General features: G+C 41.2%; 2 protein-coding genes across 2 annotated transcripts; one reads left to right on the forward strand and one right to left on the reverse strand.

The window, feature by feature from the left end:
* Window positions 1-4,107: 4,107 nt before the first annotated feature.
* Window positions 4,108-10,942, reverse strand: LOC124256844 (cell wall integrity and stress response component 4-like). Its single transcript, XM_046690814.1, has 3 exons — window positions 10,272-10,942; window positions 9,236-9,529; window positions 4,108-4,462 (listed from the first exon to the last, which is right to left on the reverse strand). Exons 1-3 carry the CDS (start codon window positions 10,474-10,476, stop codon window positions 4,311-4,313), a joined length of 651 nt encoding a protein of 216 aa, XP_046546770.1. The 5' UTR covers window positions 10,477-10,942; the 3' UTR covers window positions 4,108-4,310.
* Window positions 10,943-13,358: 2,416 nt separating this feature from the next.
* LOC124256851 (uncharacterized serine-rich protein C215.13-like) lies at window positions 13,359-24,800 on the forward strand. The gene is made up of 5 exons (XM_046690817.1): window positions 13,359-13,457; window positions 15,760-16,080; window positions 16,850-17,143; window positions 23,112-23,234; window positions 23,878-24,800. Exons 1-5 carry the CDS (start codon window positions 13,388-13,390, stop codon window positions 23,958-23,960), a joined length of 891 nt encoding a protein of 296 aa, XP_046546773.1. The 5' UTR covers window positions 13,359-13,387; the 3' UTR covers window positions 23,961-24,800.
* The last annotated feature ends 13 nt before the right edge of the window (window positions 24,801-24,813 follow it).

Raw genomic sequence — 24,813 nt, forward strand, 5'->3', positions numbered from 1 at the left:
TTAATAATAATAATAATAATAATAATAATAAGGCATGGCTCGTTGCTTTTACTACCGTCTCCGACATGCCTGTGGCTTTGACTCCGAGGTCCATTCATGGTACGACCCTGAACATGTCCAGGGCGTCATGGAAAATGATACTTTCAAACTTCTCTGGAATAGGCCCATATACAGCCTCAGAAGAATTCCAGCCAACAAACCTGATATTGTCCTTTTTGATAAAGCCAATGAATATATTTATATCATTTAATTTTCTGTCCCTTTTTGACACCAATGTGATTGGCAAGATTCAGGAAAAGCATGATAAATATGCGGACCTCGCCTTTGAAATGTCTCGCTGGCATCCAAAGTACACTGTCGCCAGGCTCCCCATTGTTCTCGGTGCCCTTGGTTTGGTACCTCCTGATCTCTTGGCGCAGATCAGGAGAGTGCCCGGGTTCTCCACCAGGAGTACAGCCCTTCTGACACTCTGGGTAATGCAGAAGGCTGCAGTGTTGGGGAGCCTTCATATTCTCCGGAAAGTTCTTGGTGGGTTCGACTAGGCAGCGTTTCCTGGGAGAAGTCCCATTCGCTGTCTGGGCTGCGTGTAGAGGGGGGCAAGGGCCCTGAGCTGATGATGAGCCTTACCAGCCTGACTGTGCCAGGATCACCCGAACCCTCTCTGCTGCATACAATCTTTAATCTGTAAAACATAATAATAAACCCCCTCTGCTGCATATTATCTTTAATCTGTAAAACATAATAAATAATTATATAATCACCCGAACCCTCTCTGCTGCATACTATCTTTAATCTGTAAAACATATATAATTATATAAATATAATAACAGCGAAATAACTGAAAAAGCCAGTATCCTTGCTACCAAGGAGATCAGGTTTCAGAAACTTACCTGTAATCCTGGAGAGTGAACAAGTTACAAAGGGATGTTTGCTGGAAGTATATAAATGTAATAACAGCGAAACAATTGAAAACGCCAGGTGTTGCTGTGTCAGGTTTAACAGTCGGGTTTTCGTTGGCGTCCATTCGTGTTGTGTTCTTTAAAATGGAACATTCTAATTTCCCACTCACTCACTCAACCACTCAACCACTCAACCATTCAACCACTGACTCAACTATTAAAATACTTAACCAACGACTCTATATCACTAGCAGCCGACCGCCTCCGGGGTGTAGTGGTTAGAGCGTCCGCCTGGAGAGCGGAAGGTCGCGGGTTCGATCCTCGACCGCGTCATACCAAAAGACGTTAAAATATGGTACTTGTTGGTCCCTGTCTGGCGCTTGGCATTAATGGGTACAACAAGGACTGGTCGGCTCGGAGTCAGTATAATGTGTCTAAGTGGGGTATTCATGCTTCACTGCGGCATGGTATCTCAGTGGGCTGGCACTATAAAACCAGCTTCAGTCTGGGTTAGTACAAGCAGCCGCACCTACACATACACACGCATGCAAGTCGTCATATGAGCGAAATATTCTCCAGCACGACGTTAAGCCCAATTTCACCTCACCTCACCTCACCTCACTAACAGCCGGTACGTTATGTTTCTCCATTTGGTTCCTATATTGCTTGCGTATATACATACACGTGTTATATAACTTGCGTCAGTATATGAAATAGTGTTTTTGAATGTTTTTTGTTATATTGTTTACTCTCCAGACTACATATACTCTCTAAACGGTAAAGTCCTCACAAACCCATTGAAGGAGCATATGCACTGCCTACGTAAGTGTGGATAAAGGATCACCTTTTTACACTTCACAGAGGTCAAGTTGCTCTGAACCATAAATAAACTGACGACCAAAAGAAACAATAACATTGAAATATTGCATTTCGAAACACTTACGAGACATAAGTTCAAGCTGATTCAGTGTAAACACATTGATTAAACACAGCGATGCTCTATACAGAGAGTGATACACGTCCACAACACGTTTGTATCTTTCAAAAAATACGAAAACGTGAAACATGTGAAAACGTGAAAAAGGCGAAAACGTGAAAAATGTGAAAATGTGAAAACGTGAAAAAGGCGAACACGTGAAAGACATGGGCCTCTTCTACAGTCAAAACTGCACGTACAATCAGGATATATGAATGGTACAGGCATGTACGACACTCACTATGATAAAAAAAACTGCAAAAAAGCCAGAACTGACACCCTAATAACGCGAGCGGACCCTGGGTATAATACAAACACCTGATTCAAACCGGGAAAACAGTAGGCAGGCCAGGAACAGGCAGACCCAGGGCAGCTATTCTCAATCATTAGTGGTATATGTGCATCTCCAAAATATATTTCTGACTGTGACGTCAGGGGCAGATAGTCGACAGACAGTGACCAGGCAACCCATTACTCGAAGAATTAAAGCTTACACGCCTTACAGAGGAAAGTTATTGACAGCGCAACATTGTTTTCAGAGACTGCGATGTGCCAAACTGTTGTGTTGGCAGCGACGTGACTGACAGAGGGTCGTCTTCACGGAGGATGATAACAGAGCTGTTTAGGGCTAGTGGAAGACAGTGTGTTCACCGTCAAAAGGGAGAACAACCGGAGGCATGTTGTGGTCAGGAGGTCCTGTCGTATAATGGAGGGGGTGTTATGGTGTGGGGAGGAGTTTGTGGGCAGGAAAGAGCACCACTGGTTATAGTTAACGGACATTGGTCAGCGCAGCGTGACATGTATGCCATTCCTCGTTCAGCTCTCCAATGATTACTACACCAACTGCCACGCATCTTCTAAAATGCCAATCAAACACTTAAATGCTATTGACATAGTGTCTTTGAGCTATTTTAGATGTGTGCCCATTGTCCATAATGTTGAACATTTGTTTATAACTATCCCACCTGAATTTAGGCAACTCTCATGTAAATATCGATTTTGATTGACTGTCATTTTAGGTTTTGATTTCGTTGAGATTTTGCCCCTTTCAATACATTCTACTTCATACATCTGTCTTTTCTTTGTTTTAACTAAAGTGATTTTTGCCGTCATTTTATTCATTATTTCCAATATTCACAGTATTACCTTAGGTCTCTGACGGCAACATGGTCTCTTGACTCTCATCTTACACGTAGTCTATTATCCAGCATTGAGGAGTGAGTGGGTATTGTTTTACGCCACTTTTCGACGTATTCTTGCAATGGCGCAGCGGGGACACGAGAAACGGGCTTTTTACATCGTAACCATATGGGGAACAGAACCCGGGTTTTTGGTGTGACGAGTGGACGCTTTAATCATTTTACTCCCTACTGCTACCATAATCATCTGTGATTGTTCGCATATTCCTAGATTTTTGAGAGTATATGATGGACAATGCTGTGGTTACGATAAACCTCTCATAAAACATGATGCGATTAACATGCCAATGAGTTCATCTAAATACATTAAGGCTGAGATAACATTGTATGATAAGGATTGAGAGGATTTCATTGAAGATGAATGTCACGTTTTACTGCAATGTCCAGTCAGCCTTCCTCCGGTAGTTACACCAACCACACTGGAGATGGGACTTGCCCCAGGGGAAGGCACAGAACCCGACCAAGAATATCTTAGTCAAACCACCTTAAAACCACACTACTTGAGTGTGCGAGAGCGACAGGATGGCCTGAAAAACTCCAATATGTCATATTGAACGTGTAAATCTTTCTAACAGGTTTAACCAATTGATTTTATGTCCTTTAGCGAATACAGAAATGTTAGTTTTATACTGTCATAACCTTAACTGTCCTTTTTAACTGTCACAACCTGCGATCATATTTTAAGGAAAGTACTGGCAGTTAGTCTATTTCTGTTTATTATATATTTAAATGTATACAGTTTTATCTAACATCCTTTGTTAAAATTACTTTGTTTATAGTTTGTTTCATGCCACATGGACTCTCGTAATTCCGTGTGTACTAACTCAACCTTGTAAAGAATGTATGCTTGAGGAAAGATTTTAAGAACGTATCTGTCTGTCATGCTCACCACGTGTGGTGTTGGTAGTTTCTAATCAACAATATATCTTAAGGAATAAAAGTATACAATATATATTCCACCCTTTAAAGGTTCGGATAAGACAATTTGTACTACCGCTATATTATTCATGGTGTCTACAATGCAAAACGTGGGTTGATAATCAATTTTATTGTTATTTCTCTATTCATTTACATTATACAATAACCGAATTGCTTGTTATTTTCATAACCCAGTGGGTATTTCGCCCGTATATGAAATGAGACAATATACGCGCCTCTTCAACAGCGCTGAGCATTTATAACAAAAACCTAATTATAATCAGAGCTTCACAAAATGTCTCAGTTTTTCACTGTCCATCACACATAGGGATCCCTCCAGCGTCTTCTGGCGGCTTTGCCGATGCAGACTACCACTACCAGAAGGACGATGACGCCGACCACTCCTGCCGCTATCAGGGCGAAGTCAAAGGATGGACTTCTATCAGCTACGGGTGACGTTGAATTCAGGGCTGGAATGTGAAAGGAAACAAATTTGTAGGTGAGGTGAAATTGGGTTTAACATCGTACTTAAGAATATTTCGCTCATATGACGACGTGGTTGCTTGTACTAGACCAGACTTAAGCTAGTTTTATAGTGCCAGCTCACTGAGATACCACGCCACATTTAAGCATGGATTCCCCATTCCGACACATTATACTGGCTCCGAGCCGACCAGTCATTGTTGTACCCATTAATGCCAAGCGCCAGGCAGGGACCAACAAGTACCATATTTTAACGTCTTTTGGTATGACGCGGTCAAACAAATTTGTAACAACAATCCTTTTCAATCATTTGTATACTTATCAAACATGTAACAGGACTCAGTATTATTACATCATTCATATTTATCGAAAAGAATCTAATATAAGGTCTAATATAAAGTATTATTCTTCAGACTGTTGTAAAATTGAAATAACACAATAATACTTTGTTGCTGGTTGTTTTTCTCTTTCTTTAAAACCCCAACAAATAGCTTTCTTTGAAATGCAACTGATCTTGCACCCGTAGCTGTAAACATTATCTTGTCTCTATTCAAATCCTCAAAACCCCTCAAATTCTGCATCACTTTCGGCATGAAATGTGAACTGAGTGAAAAACCCAGTGTTGGAAGTTGGCTTAATATCCCTCAGTAACGTCTCCAGGGGTCAGAATCAATGTCCTTCGAAAATATTGTATCATATCACCAGTGGTAAATTCGCCATTCAAGTCTGTGAGTAGAAACAACTCAACAATTTCTCAAGCAGGGTCACATGTCAACTCAATGTATAAGACATCATACGGAATATTACTGCATAAATGCAACTGATTTTGCATCTGAAGTGGTATTAACGATCTCTAAATAATATTGATTCTCACGATAGTGACTGGGCATCCGCCCTGCCGATGAAATAGCGGATGCTCTCCGATCGTGCACATACTCCCCCACTATAGCGCGAACAATGCAATCGTCGAAATCACCAGAACGTCGAATTTAGCTCGCTTTGGGATATATTACAAAAGTGTTATAAGGAGTAATATACTCAGCAGCAAAGGAAACGCCTTAGATAGGCACTGTAAAGAAATCATTACAGAAATGGACATAATAAGCGGATCAATGAATAATTCAGCACAATTTGAAGACATTACGTGAACGATTGCAGTCCATTCAGACCCTTGACTTCAGTATCAAGTGTGACCATCACGAGCGGCAATAACTGCAGCACAGCGTCTATGCATGGAGTGCACCAATCGATTGATGAAGGCCATTGGCACCTGGAACCACACTCTGAGAAAGGCCTGGCGCAATAAATCGGCTGTGTTCGGCCTTGGTATGACATTATTCTGTATACACCTGAATTTCATCCCAAAGATGTTCAATTGGGTTTAAATCGGGACTAAGGGCTGGCCACTGCATAATGTTGACACGTACTGCTGTAGGAAGTCCCGTGTAGCTCTGGCAGTATGGGCCCGGGCGTTATCATGCTGGAAAATGTTGTTCCAGTGACGTGCGAAATGTGGTATGACTTGGGGTCTGAGAGCTTGGTAGATGTAGCGCACCGCTGTGATGCCGCCTCCTCTCCCTGGACCAAGGTTCTGGAACACCACAGGACCCACTCTCTGGTTCAGGCCAATTCCACCCCATACTATGATGCTTGTACCTCCCCATGAGTCTCTTTCCATAACACATTGGTCTGAGTAACGCTGGCCACGTCGTCGCCATATTCTTATTCTGCCATATCTGCAGTTGATACGCAGTACCGACTCTCATCTGTGAACAGAACAGTTCTCTATTGCCTGTATCGCCAGTTTTGGTGTTGTAGGGCAAACTGTAGACGTTCACGCCGATGACGAGGGGTGAGGATAGGTCCACAGTAAGGTCTACGGCAATGGAGGTTCCCGCTGTTAAGACGTCGGCGTACTGGCGGTCTTGTGGTCACCCTTGGTGTGCCAGTACAGGGACGATCATTTGTGGTGTTGGTGGCCCCGAAACGTTGCTGCAGCCAGTAGATGGTCCGAACGTTGACCTGGAAGTGATTGGCAACGGCTTGTGCAGTGTGGCCAGCTATAAATCTTCCTAGCGCCTGGTTCTTCTGAGCTGTCGTGAGTTGCGGCATCCTGCTGTAAAGTGAATGTTTAAACCAGGTTTGGGGTTGAATTTTATAGGGCTGGTCCTTGTGAACAGCACGTGCAGCATGAGTTGCATGAAAAACATAGAGAACACCGTACCATCTCCGAGATCAGGTTGCGTTTTTTGAGACCATTTCCTGTGTTCCATTCTGAGTTTGGGAAGGAATGTCTTTGCTCAGGTAGAGTTGGAGATATTGTCAAAAATATACAATCAAAACATTAAATGAGTTTACAGTTATCCGTTTTTTGCGAAGGAAAATTCCAAACTGACGTTTCGTTTGCTGCTAAGTATATATTTTAGGAAATAGCATCATTTGTAGATTTTGTGAAGATGATGTTGATAAAGCCAGAAGTCTGGGTGCCGTTGTTAGAAGAGAAACATTCTTCCCTTGTTCGTATGTCTTTCTAAACAATACCCAACCAAATCAACCTCTAGCTAAGTTGTTAAATTTGAGTTTGATTTCCAGTCAAATTTTCTGAATTACATTCTTTGCATCAGAAGTAATTGTCAATAAAATAGTATCTGTTTCATTGGTTACATTTGGGATTACACATTCTTATTAAAGTACAGATTGTAGTACTTTTTGGGTTGAGTCCCATCCGGGATTCGAACCCACACCCTCAGAATCAGGCACCTAATCCCAAGCACACAAAGTCAGACGCCTAGACCGCTCAGCTACCGCGACTTCCACAAAATGGTAGTCGGACAACTGATAATTGTTAATTGGCACGGCTCCTACGGCCGAAAGCTATGGAATACACAATGTATTTACTAAGAAAGTGTAATCCCAAATATAACATACGTTACATTTGATCACTTTCTAAAATTACATTGTGTATTTCATAGTATCTGTTTCGACCGAAACAACATGGCATATACAGTTCGGCGCAGTGATGATATAGCATAACATCACTGCCTCAGGCTAATTTGCATATCACGTGACCCTACTTTTTTTTTATTGTGAACAAACACGCATATTTGTAAACCAGAAGAGACTGCCTTTATGCAAGCTTTTCCGTGCGCTCTTAACACTGTTTGACATTGTTATGTAGATATGTTTCTACAACAGAGGCAGTCAGGTTTATAACAATACATATCTATACAATACAGTGCTCTCTATAGGGCTTCCATGTCAGCATGGGAACTGCTCTACCTATGTAAACAAAGGATCGCTACGCAAATCGAAATAGTGTTAACGTTTTTTGGAAATTTTCTCACTGATGGTAAACAATTCTATCAAGAAAGTTTAATCAGATGTGGTGACTCGTAAAAAACTAAAGAAATATAGAATGCCGATTTCCGAAAATTAATCTGGATTTTTATAGCCAGGCAGTGCATGCTCTCTGCTGCACAATTTCAACTGGAAGGTGATTTCTGTTGCGTTGTGGCGATGCCTTTTCAATCCTCATAAGAAATCAAATCAAAATCAACATTTTCAGGTAAGGTCGATTTTTTACTTTTGCAATTCTGTAAAATCATGTTATCAACACTTTTGTTACATATTTTGACGATTGTTTGATCACAATAAGTAATTAATAGATTTTTAAAAATACAAATCGCTTATGCGTTTCTTTTTATAAGTATACTTCAAACTGTGTTTGAAACTTTGGATATGTATTTCCTAACTTGTAATTATCCTGCACATAAATTAAAATAATGGTAGATGTGTTTCGGGGACTGTAGACCCATGAATATAACAGTACTTTAGCAGACGGTTATTGATTGTATTTATTACCATAACGACTTGTTTCATATATGACGACTTCAGGTGGTCCTGCGTCCGCCCGGAGAGCGGAAGGTCGCGGGTTCGATCCCAAACCGCGTCATACCCAAAAGACGTTAAAATATGGTACTTGTTGGTCCCTGCCTGGCGCTCGGCATGAATGGGTACGAAAAGGACTGGTCGGCTCGGAGTCAGTATAATGTGTCTGAGTGGGGTATTCATGCTGCACTGCGGCATGGTAGCTAAGTGGGCTGGCACTATAAAACCAGCTTAAGTCTGGGCTAATACAAGCAGCCGCACATACACCTACACATGCATGCACGTCGTCATATGAGCGAAATATTCTCAAGCACGACGTAAAACCCAATTTCACCTCACCTCACCTCAGGTGGTCCTACACTGAAATTCTACGATAGGGGGAATACAGTACATTATTGTTACTGTAGATCAATATATATTTGTATTAAATAGACAGATATCACAGTAAATACGTTTATAACTTCATACTAATTCTATAAGAAAGCTTGACAGGAAAAACGTATAAAGAATGTTGCATAATATTTTAACCTGATGATAATGCATGTATTACTGAGTGAAGAAATTAAATAGGTTCAATTTATATAATATATAAATATGTCTTTAGGTAGGTACCAATATATACCAATGTTAATGGGGAAATATGTAGTGTCGAATAAACTTGGGTTGATGGGAAGTCGAAGTGAGGAGGTAACACTTTGATTCGGGACAGCAAAATATTCGATACAGATTTGCATCCTGTAAATAGGAAAGTGTTTAGATTTTAGAATTTATTTTTCAAATTAAGGATCACATTCTAGATTGGGAATGACTGTCACGCCCTTTGACGTTGTCTATCTTTACGATTCTTGGCTTGTAGGGCAAGCCTCACTCACCTCTTTTAGTTGGCTTGGTCGTCATGGGTGCCTTTGTTTTATTGTCAGAGGGAGGTAACTCTGTCTGTACTGTTGATTGAGTTGACGTTGACGTTGAACTTTCCGCTGACGATTCTGACGAGATGGTCGTCGATGTAGCCATGTTTGTCTTTGTTGTCAGTGATGGTTTTGTAGTCATGGGTGTTGTGAATGTTGTGGATGATGTGGTCGAGGTTGACGCGATCGTCGTAGTAGTCACAGTAGTTGTTGGACCAGTTGAAGTTGTCATGGTCGTTGAAGTAACCGTTGTTGAAACTGTCAGAGTGAAAATGTACATTTCAAACATAAAGGTTCTCACTGGGATCTCTTTCGATATCAACTTTATCAATACAAGTCGATAAAAGCTTGTAAATCATAGGTTGGTCGACGTGTTTTAACATACTAAATATCAACAGACACAAAGCCTGAGATTCACTCTTTCACCCAATATCATTTGTCCGACTTATTTTTGTTTCTGAACAGTAATAACCTGTGTCATAAGCGTAACATTTACAGCTGGTCAGTTTTAGTGGCAGAATGAATATTAAGCCAGACGTCATAGTAATCAATGACGTTACAATGAAATGGAAACGGCCAACTGCAAAACCAAAATTATCCCGACCAAATCTACGAAATTCGCGATTCAGGTCTCATGACACTAATACAGACTGCCCTACTATTCTTGATGTGTGGGTTTCGGGGTGGGGATGGGGTGGGGGTGGGGTGGGGTGGGGTTATGGTTTGTTGTGTGTGAAGGGAGCTCAACGCCGAAGACCCGGGTTATATTCCCTACATGGATACATTGTATGAAGCCCATTTCTGGTGTCCCCCGCCGTGATATTGCTGGAATATTGCTAAACACGGCGTTAAACCTAACTCACTCACTCAAGGATTGTCTCATCACGCCCAATTTAGAACTCCTACTTATTGCACCACCACACGGTCAATTGGGGCACACATGCTTCCACCCACTTGCATCTGGCACATCAAACTTATGTAGACAGTGTTTATACATTACCCAAAGGCAGATCTCCAACCACCAAGATTACCGAGTTGCTGTCTTCCCCTCTGACCCGACACGTCCACGATGACGCGTGATCCGCTTCCGTCACAGAAGCTAGGGTCACGTTGTACTGTTTACCTGGATTTATGCTGTACACGATTCGATCCTTCAAGTTCTCAAAGTCATCATTTGTTTTGGCCAAACCTGTATCTGGGCCCATGCCAAAGATATCCTTGGCATTCCTCTTCCAGTTGATATACCATATATATTTTTCTGTCGTCGTGCAGATCAAGGTGACTGTCGAATGTTCCTCAATCCTTGAAGGGTCAATAGTCAAAAACGGTCTATCAGCTTGAAAAAAGATATAAAACACGTAGTTATATAGTCTTGTTAATTATGAGGATATGGGGCTTTTATTACGAGTGTGTGACTATTTTTACTTTATATGACATGTCTGCTTTTTCATTTGACAAAAAAATCTACAAATTTAAAGAAACAATATTTTTTACTATGATCTGACTTACACTCTCAACTGTAAAACCATATGTTACAGAACTGTTCAGTGTGGCAAGGGGTCGGTTAACTCATTTGTTGTGACTTAACATGAGTGCGCATACTGCTTCAAAACACTGGTTGTTATATACGAAACGAATGTTGTGCATGCTACATTTATCCTTGACATCCAGCATAAAGTATTAATTGTCCTTCAATACACAAATAAACATTCTCAGTATTTCAGAAAAAGAGTCATCGCCCTTTGAATATCAAACGGTCTCCAAGGACTAAATCCAACCATTTATGCACTTACCTTTTTGTGAGAATCGTCAGTACACTCCATACAATAATTGGTGTTGTAATGGTCATGGTGGTTATATAGTGAACGACGCGGGTCTACACAGGCTCCTTGCTTGACGCCATGTTTCAAACAAATCTATGTAGATCCGGAACTAAAATAACAGTTGGTTTCATGAGACCAATGCACATGCTTTCCGAAGACATCCCCAGTGCGCTAGGCCCACCGATCTACATCAGCAGCAATAATAACATTTTGCTTCTTCTTCAGCGAAGCTTGTTATAAAACAAATTTGTATGATCATGTTTGCCATGCGCCTACGCTTGTCTGTGTAAACATATGCTGTGATGTTTTGTCCCGATTTCTATGAACGCTACATAAAATTGTGTCCCGTGTTGACGGATTCTGATTGAGATGTCGTTATCAAACATATACACCTTGCGATGTGTCATCCGTACGAAGGTGAACTCCAATACCTTGACGTTACTTTAACTTTTACATTCTTAATGAATGGAAATAATATTTACAGAAGGTAAGCGGGACACATCGTACTATCACTTAGACGGTGGTTCAGTGTTATGTAAGGCTGCGAGCACTGTGCAAACATTAATCTTGAATCTTGTTTAGCATTCATTTGAGAAGTGCGTTTACACATTCACATAATATGAAATGCAGAAAGCTTGCGCTTTACGTCCTCATTCCAAGGTAACGTCTAACACATTCCAAGAAACTCTATGTAGGATATATTCATCTCCCTTGGCCACACATAAAACTATTACCCCGGCCTGGCAATGCTTAAACGTCACTATTTGCTGAATAACTCGCATAAACAAAATTCAGTTGCATTGATAAATCTTCAACATCGACGTACAGTACTAAACGGCTATGATTAACACCAAAGGACCACTAATTCTAGTTCGTAATGGACATAGTTCGACGAAAATATGCAGCGTCTGGGACAAAAAACAGTATATATATAAATATATGTATATATATATATATATATATATATGTATGTATATGTATATGTATATATATATATATATATGTATATATATATATATGTATGTATATATATATATATATATATGTTAATTTCAAGCAATCTTGATATGAACGCTTGAGCATAAGTCTGTTCAAATACTAGGATCGGGCGAGGATCTCTTCACAGCTTCCTCAACTGAATCGGAGGGATGGGTTTGACGTATGAATGATAAGTGTCGCCATGGTTATTTTCCCATATTAGGGAGTGAATTGGGTTTTACACCGCCTTGAGCAATATTCCAGCAATATCACGGAGGGGGCACCAGCAATGGCCTTCACACGTTGTAGCAATGTGTGGGAATCGAACCCGGGTCTTCGGCGTGACGAGAGAACGCTCAAAACACCCCACCGCCCCTCTCCTGTTAATTTGATTTGTTCGACACACATAAAATCCATGCAGAAAGCATAAACATTCACTCACTCACTCACTCACTCACTCACTCACTCACTCACTCACTCACTCACTCACTCACTCACTCACTCACTCACTCACTCACTCACTCACTCACTCACTCACTCACTCACTCACTCACTCACTCACTCACTCATCTTGTTTGTGTATCACTGGGGCAGTATACGAGGACATTCAGTTTCGGTGTCATGACAGATAAATAAACACAGTGAATGAGTAAGTAAATATAGCTTTACGCCCCTGATAGCAATATTCCAGCAATACTTGAGACAACAGAAATGGGATTCACACACTGTACCAATGTGGGGAATGGAACCAGGTTCTTCGGGTCAATCATTATTAGTAAACACCCTGATATCCTAACATACTTCGTTTTAGAACTGATCCGCAGTAATCTGTGAAAAGATTCAAATCGGTTAGTCCGGATAAAAGAGTGCCAATCTACGGCGATGGCGTGGATAGTTACTTTCAATATCAATCACCCGTTTGTTTGGCGGTAATTTATACCTGGAATGCTGAATGTGGCTTTAAATAACAACGAAGTATAAAGCAAATACTTATTGACTAATAACTAGACTAACATAGTTTCTGAAAATACGAACGAACGCTGTAACCAATAGGCTACCAGCCGCCCCTCAATGAACACATGCTAATTAATTCCCTTGTAAAAGTTTTTAAAAACATCGCTGTAGATAAAGGAAATTGTTTTGTCTCTCTTCACCCTGTCATCAATAACATGTATCATTAACATCTGAACATAGCCACACAACCTGGCGTGGTGTGTTGATCTCGTTCAAACAACATAACTACGTATCTATCTTGGTGTTCCAGATTTCAATGTGTACTGGTTTCACAATGATGAAACACATTTACAGGTGAACAATGAATGCATTCAGCCTACAGTGTGTTCTTTTCTTCCTCTTAGGATTGGATTTTCACCTACTAGGGTTTTGTAAGTAATTAGTAGAACTTTTCTAATTTGGTGTGTGACCTTTGAACTGGTTGGCTTCCCGCTTTTATGCTATTGTTTCTTCAGTGTCATATGTATGTAAACGCTGTGTTTATGTATGTGTGTATATGTTCGCCAAACGTTTGCTTCCTTCTGTATGTCAAGTCCGTGTGTATGTTTGTCTGTATGTACGTCAAATGTGCGTTTGGCACTACATTATGTCAAATATGTGTGTATGTATGTCTATATGTGCGTCAAGTGTGAGGTGAGGTGAAATTGAGTTTTACGCCGTGCTTGAGAATATTTCGCTCATATGAAGACGTGCATGCGTGTGTATGTGTTTGTGCGGCTGCTTGTACTAGCCTAGACTTAAGCTGGTTTTATAGTGCTGGCCCACTGAGATACCATGCCGCAGTGAAGCATGAATACCCCACTCAGACACATTATACTTACTCCGCGCCGACCAGTCCTTGTTGTACTTATTAATGCCGAGCGCCAGACAGGGACCAACAAGTACCATATTTTAACGTCTTTTGGTATGACGCGGTCGGGGATAGCACCCGCGACCTTCCGCTCTCCGAGCGGACGCTCTAACCACTACCCAACGGAGTCGGTCACGTCAAGTGTGTGTTTGGCACTGCATTATGTCCAATCTGTGTGTATATATGTCTATATGTATGTCAAACGTTTGCTTGCTTCTGTATGCCAAATTTGTGTGTATGTCTGTCAGCATGTACGTCAAGTGTGCTTGGCACTGCATTATGTCCAATCTGTGTGTATGTATGTCTATATGTATGTCAAACGTTTGCTTGCCTCTGTATGCCTAATTTGTGTGTATGTATGTCAGCATGTACGTCAAGTGTGCGTTTGGCACTGCATTATGTCCAATCTGTGTGTATGTATGTCTGTATGTACGTCAAGTGTGCGTTTGGCGCTGCATTATGTCCAATCTGTGTGTATGTATGTCAGCATGAACGTCAAGTGTGCGTTTGGCACTGCATTATGTCCAATCTGTGTGTATGTATGTCTATATGTATGTCAAACGTTTGCTTGCCTCTGTATGCCTAATTTGTGTGTATGTATGTCAGCATGTAAGTCAAGTGTGCGTTTGGCACTGCATTATGTCCAATCTGTGTGTATGTATGTCTATATGTACGTCAAGTGTGCGTTTGGCACAACATTAAGTCCAATCAGTGTGTATGTATGTCTGTATGTACGTTAAACGTTTGCCTGCTTCTGTATGTCAAATCTGTCTGTCTGTTTTTTCTGTATGCACGTCAAATGTATGCTTTGCACTGCAGGCATGTCAAATCTGTGTGTATGTATGTCTTTGTAAAATATATCAAATCTGTGCGTATTTCTGTATGTAGCATGTCAAATGTTTGTATATGTCATTTCCGTGTATTTGTCTAGGTAGATTTACCTGTGTTGGTCTGTGTGTGTATGTCATTTGTGTTTTTGTGTCTGTGTGTATGTTAAATGTGTGTACCTCTTTATGTAAGTTAAACCTGTGTTTGTCACTGTATGTCTGTATGTACGTTAAATATGTGTATGTATGTATCTATGCCAACTCTGTGTTTGTATGCCATCCTGTCTCTGAGAATCTATAATCCTGATTCGTGGCCACTGGGCATGAAGGATTCACAAGTAATACCGAGATATAGCTGGAATATTGCTGAGTGCGGCGTTAAACAACTAACCAATCACAAGTAAGCTGGAATCACACTCTTCTCGTGATCATTCGCTGGGCAAAGATATGTTACGAGCCTTATTAACATTGGAAAAAAATCATCTGTTGATAGACAACTAGTTGGCTGTTAGATTTTCCCGGACATTTGATATTTCAACCGATGTTTTATATATAATTTTTATGCCCTATCATATATTACAATGCCGTGTCGTCATACACAAACTGTGCATGGAGTGATTATTCCTCTATTATAGATTATTACATGCAGTAAACTACGGCTACAGTGAACTCAAAGAGACCAATAATGTTAGTTCGTTATATCCGTTGTAATACGCATTTCGACCATACTATGGAGGAAGTAAAACAACAGTACGCTGTATCCAGCTGCTCCTCTGTCGAAGGTTCGTTCTTGTCACATGTTCAATATAGTGGCGGTGAGGTAGCCCAGAGGTTAATGCTTTTGTTCGGGTTCGATTCCCCACATGGGCACAGTGTGTGAAGCCCATTTCTGGTGTCCCCCGCTGTGATATTCCTCGAATATTGCAAAAAACGACGTAAAACTCACGTTATAGACATAGGCTACAGCAGGTAATACTTAGGTGTATATATGACCAGGTTCTATAGAGCTGACCAGCGTCCCCTCGGTAGCCACAGACGGGGAGCCCCTCATTCTGACGTGCAACAACACGGAGGAAGAACACGACAACAACTGGTTTCGAAATGGCGACCCCATCTTCGTCACCATCCCATCTTGTTCATCCTTGAGCAATGCGTCCATACTGAACAAGGAGCTGTTCAACGAGTACCTGTCGGGGCGTGTCAGTGTCAGTTGCCATGGCAACCAGCACAACGTTACCCTCATGGTTGACTCCGACATTGACGACGAATCTGTGTGGTGGTGCGAAGTGGAGGAAAGAAGCAACAACATCACTATACGTGAGTGACTCATCTCCGCGGGTGTCCAGTCGTCTAAAGCGTTGCAGTTCGCTCTACATAGTTGTCTCCCTTGGGCACGCCTGGCACCTATGTCGCATCCAAACAACTGTGTAGAGTGAAGTGAAATACGAGGCTTTAGTCGAATGGGCCACGAACAACTCATGATTTGTTTCAAGTTTAGCGTTTTCAAGGACCAGATATTGACATAAGTGTGCGGTTAGTTGCCGCTACACCGAGTCCCCACGGGCGGTAAAGAAGATCAACTTTGTCAAACATCTTTCTGTTGAATTTTGAAGTGTCGAACGTACACTTGTCTCGAAATAGATGAATGGCACCTATGTATCCGTTCTATAGTTCGGTTGTGTCGAACTTCAGATAACCAGATGAATTCATGTAGGTTCAACGTGTTTGTAAATAGAAATGTTGAAGGCCAACTTTGCAGCGTTAATTTCTTCTGACCCTACCTAAATTTAAGTGAGTGAGTGAGTGAGTGAGTGAGTGAGTGAGTGAGTGAGTGAGTTTGGTTTTACGCCGCTTTTAGCAATATTCCAGCAATATCACGGCGGGGGACACCAGAAATGGGCTTAACACATTGTACCCATGTGGGGAATCGAACCCGGGTCTTCGGCGTGACGAGCGAACGCCTTAACCACTAGGCTACCCCACCGACCCAAATTTAAGTGAGTACACATTCCTACCGGTTGTTCTTATTTTCTCAGAATTTTGCTAACAGAAGTTAAACCAACGCATTTCTGAATGCATTTTGCAGGAATGAATTCTTCAGCTCCTTTGCTGTCATCTCCATCATTGCCTACCACACATGTCTCGACATCTGTACCAACATCTACCATCCCAACGACCTCTACTTCTACTTCGCCATCTTCATCGTCAAGCATGGCAACATCTTCAGCTAAACATGGCGTTTCATCGTCGACAACTACAAGTAGATCAACAACTGCAGCAAAACGGATATATCCATATACATCTGTATCTACGTCAACCATTGCAACACTTGAACAAACTCAAACAGCTGGAAACAAGACAGCGGAAGAGCATGGCAAAGGTACAAAACGCTGAATAGCTCATGTTTTGAGTCTCAGCTATATCTGCAATACTCTGTATCGTCAGTAATAGCATCATTGTAAACCTATGCTAACGTCTAGATCCATTTCGGTAGTTCTCGAGATCTTAAATTATCCGCAATTGATTTTCATGAGCCAATTTGATTTATTACTCAGTCTAGTGGACCAATCAGAATGTTCTTGATTTTCATTAGAATATCCTCCATTTTGTTTTTATGACGTAACATAGGTGTGACCTTTGTGTGAACCCTAATCGATTGTTGAGCCCCACCCTCCCCTTTCCGGTCCAGGTGTGTGTGTGACCTTCAGGTTCACCTTAGTGGTATTATTTTATGAGTTTGCCGACTCGAGTGTTCACACAGCGTTAGACTAATGCTTAGTATCTGAATATATATATAATTTTGATAGTAACAAACAAGCCTGTTTAAATTGAAAAGGAGCCCTAAGGACACCAGAGATTCAGAACCTGAGGAAATCTAGACTTGCTTTATTTAGGGCTTTAGCACTGCAGAGAGGGCATGTGGCAGTAGGGAAAATAATGTGGTTCAGGGACTGTGAGACAGACTAAGCAAACGTGTTCAACGTAGAATTAATATCACACAATGAGGGGGAATTTAGCTGCTATTTATAAGGTCAAAATATCACAGCGCATTTTGTTAAATCAAAGTTTAAAATACGCTGTCACACAAGGAACAAGTCTTAATGTTTCGATATCTGTCAACAATAAACGGTTGTAGCTGTTAAATTTCATGTGGGCCCGTATATGCGTGAAATAGAGGACGCTGTCTATTCACTACTGTGAGTACTAACAGCAGAATCGCTTGCTCACTGAGCCGTAACTGAAGAGACATGTGACAGCTGTGATTGGATGAAATAGTGTAAGGTGTTATGTTTGTTAAAAGCACCTCCATCCAGTCATTAAAACTGACCACCATTTTAAGTATTTAATGCTGTCATTTGTATCACTTATGCTTATGCGTGTACAGATATGTTCAAGTAGGTGACAGTTGGTGCGGACCTGGGAGGGTTGATGTGTTTAGCTTCCTGTGTGTGGCTTCCTGTGCTCTAGCCGGTTCAAGTTGACCAGAAATTGTTTTATTGTAATTTAAAGGTCAGACTGTAATCATGTGTACATGGTTGGTGATAATTTTCAGCGTGGTGTAGTGTCACATACGGTCAGCTTCCGCTGTTTAAAGGTCAGACTGTAATCATGAGTACATGGCATGGATAATTTTCAATGTGATGTTGAATGTATGCTCACAAGTGGTCAGCTTCCGTTATGTAGGGAGACAAGTGTCTGACCGGAATTAAATACAGGAAATAGTAAGCAGTTGAGGAGTGATGGTCACTGAATATCTCAAGTAGTTTGGTTGTGCAGTGATGAAATGATTTAGCATTTGTCATATATATTACTGGATAAGAAATATGTGTTCTCCTGTAAAACCTTCACTTTTACTCAACATTTTAAAACTTTTACTCTCAAATTGCAAACATAAAAAACACCCATCTTATGTCCATGTTTATGACACTTATTTGACATCATGTGACACATAGGTTACTCACATGCCGTTCGTCGCCTCTTACTACAAGAATGGGTTACTGAAGGTTCATTCTAACCCGCACCTTCACGGGTACAATACATTAAGAAACAAGGAAGATATACAGATTTCATTGTTTATTAGCTCCGTTTCAAATGAGTAGGCTTTAGGATAGGAGCTCTCCCAAATGTCTACTTTACATTTTGTGCTAATTGTATGATTGCCCTTCCTCAACGTCCTGCCCTTCACTCTCTACATCATATGTCATGTCTTCATAATCATCATCAATTAAGTCTTCTACCCAAGATTTATATTGGTACAGTTTGGAAAACACGTCATGATACAGATTACTTGTGTCTTGTACTCGTTTCAGTATTCCTTGTGTCTTTGGACCCAACTGCATATGATACAGATAAGTAATAAATCGGGCATACGTCTCTTTAAACGTGCTCCAGATGAATTTCTTCAGTTTGGCTTGTATCATGTCTTCGTGTAACCCTCTTTTCGTGTATAGCTGTCGTTTCTCATCCAAAAAAGTCTTTATTCAGCTCAAGCGTCCGTGAATACATTTGTCTTATACCTTGCTCCTCGAGATCAACTATGTTATTTTCCTGTTGCCATGTGTGACATCGTTTAATGATTCATCATCATCATCAGTTTCCATTTCAGGACATTGTTTATCACGTAAATGTCTTTGTAAGTTGTGGTTATTGCTAAACACTTGACCACAATAGTCACAATCTGACAGAGGACGTGGTCTCTTCATATCAGGAAGTTATCGTCTTCCTCCCATTTCCTTTTAACTTGGGGTATTCCAGGTGGACCCACTGAAGACTTTTCAGGACACCAGTTTCTTCTGTGTTTTTTGCAAATCATGCACGTCTTGAAACACGAGTCAACAGTCATCACAAGATGGCATTGTTGGGAGGTTTTCTTCACACGTCTGTTTACTCTGAACGTCTAACTCGGACTGAATTGTCCTAGCTTGGAGGCCTCCTTTTAAACTGAATACGTTGGAACAAAGTCGCAAATGGGGAGGTGTTTGGGGTTTTAGATCAACCAACAAGTAGCCATAAGGCTTCTGGGTAGCCCTTTGAAATGGCTCCATGAAATGGTCTGTGTTACCTGGATACATTTGCCTCACCAAAGTCATGATGGGTTGTTGGTCAATAGGGTTGTTGAACAGAAACAGATAATGACAGTTTCTTCGTTGTGTGGGATCCTTACTGAAAAACAAATTCTGGTTCAAGGCGATCACTGAGAGATTACGATGATGACTTCCTTCCTTTAACAGATCTGTAATGAGTTGATCTTTGCTCGCTGTCGACATTAAGTCATCGAGGATAACCACGTTCACCACATGGGGGTCCAGAAATGCATCCTTTTCGAGATGAGAAGGAATGCCTTGATGAAATTCAGCGTATCGGTAAACACAGCCTTGAATGGTGTTATACAGTGGCTGCCATCGTTTGTAGAGCCATATAATATGTTCAGGATAAGGTTTAATGTTCATCAAATCTAGAAGCTGTTTCACTAAGTAGGTTTTCCCACAGGAGAATGGCCCTGAGACGATCATGGTAAATGTATGTAGGAGCCTAAATTCTTCCCATGACTGGGTAGTACTTTCTGATGAATGTGGTTGCAATGGTTGCTGCTGCTGCTGCTGCTGCTGTAGTTGCTGATGCTGATGATGATGTTGCCAAGTCGGCATTAATGGAAGAGGAGGTCCATGAGGTGGTGGTGGTGATGCTTGTGGTGGTGGAGGAGGAGAGAGTTGTTGATGTGGTGGTGGAGGAGGAGGAGAGAGTTGTTGATGTTTCTGTCTTCTATGTCTCAACATATTGTCTGTCCTGGAAAAGGTCTGATAGCACACGGGATACGTTGTTGACTGCATGGTGGTCCGAGTCTAAATGGCAGGGAACCTGTCTACTGACTGCTTTTATCTAAAAAGTCATCTTCCGTTTCTTCATGGGACTCTGGGAGGAACTTCCAACTTTAGATCCCCCTTTCTTCTGCATCTGAATAAGAGCCTTGGCTTGTTCGACCACTTGTTGAGTAGGGGTAACAAAATTAATCTTAGGTTGTTCTGAGGTTTCTTTTGGTTTATCTTTCTTCCACTCTGGGTCATACAGTTCCAAATATCGATCGACAGACATCATGGCAGATTTTTCTCCTCCACGCATTATAGAATGATAAGGATCTCCTTCCCTTCAGCCCTGAGCATGTAAAATCGTGTCCATTTTTCGGCATCGGGTACGAAGAGTTTGTATTGTGGATTATTCATGATGAAAATGGGAGCGGCTTGAGGTGATGCGTCACTGTCACTGGTCCACGGCTAAATGAAGATAGATAGCCATTGTAGCCTGTTATATAGATATCTACATTGACCTTGGGCTTGGTGTAGCTTTCAACATCGCTGCCAGGATGGTCATACATGCTCTTTCCCCGGATTGACAAACCTAAGACGGGTGTACCAGATGTACTAAGCCAGTGCTCTATCAAACAACCAGGCATTTTGAATGGCCTCATCTCTAAGTGTATTGACAAACTGTGGTTTCAAAACAAATGTGACGATAGGCATGTGAGTAACCTATGTGTCACATGATGTCAAATAATTGTCATAAACATGGACATAAGATGGGTGTTTTTTATGTTTGCAATTTGAGAGTAAAAGTTTTAAAATGTTGAGTAAAAGTGAAAGTTTTACAGGAGAACACATATTTCTTATCCAGTAATATATATGACAAATGCTAAATCATTTCATCACTGCACAACCAAACTACTTGAGATATTCAGTGACCATCACTCCTCAACTGCTTACTATTTCCTGTATTTAATTCCGGTCAGACACTTGTCTCCCTACATAACGGAAGCTGACCACTTGTGAGCATACATTCAACATCACATTGAAAATTATCCATGCCATGTACTCATGATTACAGTCTGACCTTTAAACAGCGGAACCTGACCGTTTGTGACACTACACCATGCTGAAAATTATCACCAACCATGTACTCATGATTACAGTCTGAACAATAAATTACAATAAAACAATTTCTGGTCAATTTGAACCGGCGAGCACAGGAAGCCACACACAGGAAGCTAAACACATCAACCCTCCCAGGTCCGCACCAACTGTCACCTACTTGGACATATCTGTACACGCATAAGCATAAGTGATACAAATGACAGCATTAAATACTTAAACATTGTGGTCAGTTTTAATGACTGGATGGAGGTGCTTTTAACAAACATAACACCTTACACTATTTCATCCAATCACAGCTGTCACATGTCTCTTCAGTTACGGCTCAGTGAGCAAGCGATTCTGCTGTTAGTACTCACAGTAGTGAATAGACAGCGCCCTCTATTTCACACATATACAGGCCCACATGAAATTTATTTGCTACAACCGTTTATTGTTGACAGATATCGAAACATTAAGACTTGTTCCTTGTGTGACAGCGTATATTAAACTTTGATTTAACAAAATGCGCTGTGATATTTTGACCTCATAAATAGCAGCTAAATTCCCCCTCATTGTGTGATATTAATTCTACGTTGAACACGTATGCTTAGTCTGTCTCACAGTCCCTGAACCACATTATTTTCCGTACTGCCACATGCCCTCTCTGCAGTGCTAAAGCCCTAAATAAAGCAAGTCTAGATTTCCTCAGGTTCTGAATCTCTGGTGTCCTTAGGGATCCTTTTCAATTTAAACAGGCTTGTTTGTTACTATCAAAATTATATATATATATATTCAGATACTAAGCATTAGTCTAAGCTGTGTGAACACTCGAGTCGGCAAACTCATAAAATAATACCACTAAAGTGAACCTGAAGGTGACACACACACCTGGACCGGAAAGGGGAGGGTGTGGCTCAACAATCGATTAGGTCACACAAAGGTCACACCTATGTTACGTCATAAAAACAAAATGGAGGATATTCTGCTCACCACCACCACCCACCCCACACCCCACCACCCACCCACCCTACAACAATTAGCCACGCTAAAGGGCCAATAGCAATGCGTTGTTAAAAGTCAGCGTCAGTGTTCGGGTGTAGATATTAACAACATGTCGGGTTGATTACGATAGAGGAATGTCAACTTTGAAAAATTGACGAGAAGCAGATTGGAGTATGACTGAAAATCAAGAGCGGAGTATCTAAGATAATGAGAACCGCTGGAGTGAATTCTGGGGTTAGAAGAAGATTCCTGAGGCCAAGGCCTGTAGATACAGAGGATGCATTTACATTCGTTGTTGACAGCTCACGTTTCATGCTATATCATTGCATAGTGCTCCACATCTTTGTAGCCACCAAAGAAACTATTCTAAGGTGTACGTCCACAACACCCATCCCATATCATCGCTTTGATGATCTCAAGCTGATACTTGTATACCCACAGAAGCCCCTGATGTGCAACACTTTTATGTCGTCGCTGGATCGGTGTGTGGTACTGCAGTAGGCATCCTCATCATAACAGCCGTCGTTATAATGTGGACAAAAAGCAGACACAAACAGAAGGAAGGTACTTGTTTCTCTATATATACATACTGTGAGTCTCTGTTGACGTGTGCTGGCGGTGGGGTTGCCTAGTGGTTAAAGCTTTCGCCCCTCGTCACTCCATGCCCCCCACATGGACACAATGTGTGAAGCCCATTTCTGGTGTCCCCCGCCGTGATCTTGCTGGAATATTGCTAAAGGCGGCGTGAAACCATACTCACTAACTCACTCACTGTTGACGTGCTTACCCGTGATGATCCGGGTTAGATTTGGTCTTCAGCAATCCATGCTTGGCATAAGAGGCGACTAACGGAATCGGGTGGTCAGGCTCACTGACTTGGTTGACACATGTCATCGTATCCCGATTGCATAAATCGATGCGCAAGATGTATAACACGGGATATAATTATATGTCTGTGTGTGAATGTGTCTGATACTCTGGGTGTAAGTGTGAATATTGTGTATTGTGTCAGTGGGTGTTTGTGTCGGTGTATGCTTCTGTGTATGCGTGGCTGCATATGTTTTCTGTGTGCAGCAAAGTATCACGAAGGTGACGTGGAAAGTATTTTTTGTTTCATGTAAGATGTGTATCTATGAACACGTGTTATTTATGTTCGTGCAAGTAAAATACATGGCGAAGGTGATACGGAAGGCAATATTTGTTTCAGAAAGTGCAGCCATCATGCAGTCGGAAGAAACAAACCACTTTTACATCAACGAAGCTGTGCAGCAAGACGTGGACGCTGTGTAGTCAGTTGTCACTGTAGTCACTGTAGTCACTGTAGTCACAGGCCCTTGTGTCTTTGCGAGGATTAAAGATTAAAATTTTTTTTGAGATGACCCCTGACTCGAAATGCTTCACGGTACAGTAAATCATGACTTATTGTACTGTGTAGCATTTCAAATCGGATGTCATCTAAAAAACACATTAATCCTCGGAAAGACACGAGGGCCTTTGACTGTAGTGGGCATAAGTGTCAGTATTACACAGCCGAAAATACTGTCATTATCTTTTAGATATGACACCATGTTCCGGAAGTAACGTTCAAATGCCTTTAAAAACAGAGATTGCAGATTCTTATTACCAAGTGCCATATCACCTTTTCGGTAATATCGAAAATTACCAGAATTGCATTGTGCTATAAAAGAATAATAGTAATGATAATAATAATATGGATTCTTATATTGCGCTAAACTCCACACGAAAGTGTGTTTAAAGCGCTAACAGAGTTCATAGATATCACATGTGTGTTTACAACGTGAATAATCTCAGCCGACATAGCGCACTTCGAGCTACTGTGTGCGTTGTCTGAAGACTGCAAAATTCTTTCCAAATCTGTCAACGTTAAAACTAACAGAAACAACCTCACTACATTACTGATACTAGAAGAAAAATGAACCTGCTGGCACAGTTATGTCAGTACACAATCATCATTCAGTAGGCAAGACCAAATGTGATTGTTCAAATAAGCATACATAACTCTGGCGGCAAGTCACAATTGGGTTTGTACGGGAAGGAATGAGTACGGTTTTAATACTTCCCCCGAGAGTGTGTTTCTGGTCCTCATGGCGATCCAAGCTAGCTTGATTTGACGGGAAGCATA

Source organism: Haliotis rubra, unplaced genomic scaffold, assembly GCF_003918875.1.
Source record: "Haliotis rubra isolate DU_JTF1 unplaced genomic scaffold, ASM391887v1 Scf64, whole genome shotgun sequence".
NCBI lineage: Eukaryota > Metazoa > Mollusca > Gastropoda > Lepetellida > Haliotidae > Haliotis > Haliotis rubra.

Bases quoted from the DNA above. Each gene is read 5' to 3' on its own strand.
- LOC124256844 (XM_046690814.1), bottom strand. From the start codon at position 10,476: ATGGGCCCAGATACAGGTTTGGCCAAAACAAATGATGACTTTGAGAAC. The intron at 9,530-10,271 runs GTAATGTATAAA...TCACTCTGACAG, and splicing joins GGTTGGAGATCTGCCTTTGG to TTTCAACAACGGTTACTTCA. The intron at 4,463-9,235 runs GTGAGTGAGGCT...TTCACATTCCAG, and splicing joins GACCAAGCCAACTAAAAGAG to CCCTGAATTCAACGTCACCC.
- LOC124256851 (XM_046690817.1), top strand. From the start codon at position 13,388: ATGAATGCATTCAGCCTACAGTGTGTTCTTTTCTTCCTCTTAGGATTG. The intron at 17,144-23,111 runs GTACAAAACGCT...GTATACCCACAG, and splicing joins AGCGGAAGAGCATGGCAAAG to AAGCCCCTGATGTGCAACAC. The intron at 23,235-23,877 runs GTACTTGTTTCT...TATTTGTTTCAG, and splicing joins CAGACACAAACAGAAGGAAG to AAAGTGCAGCCATCATGCAG.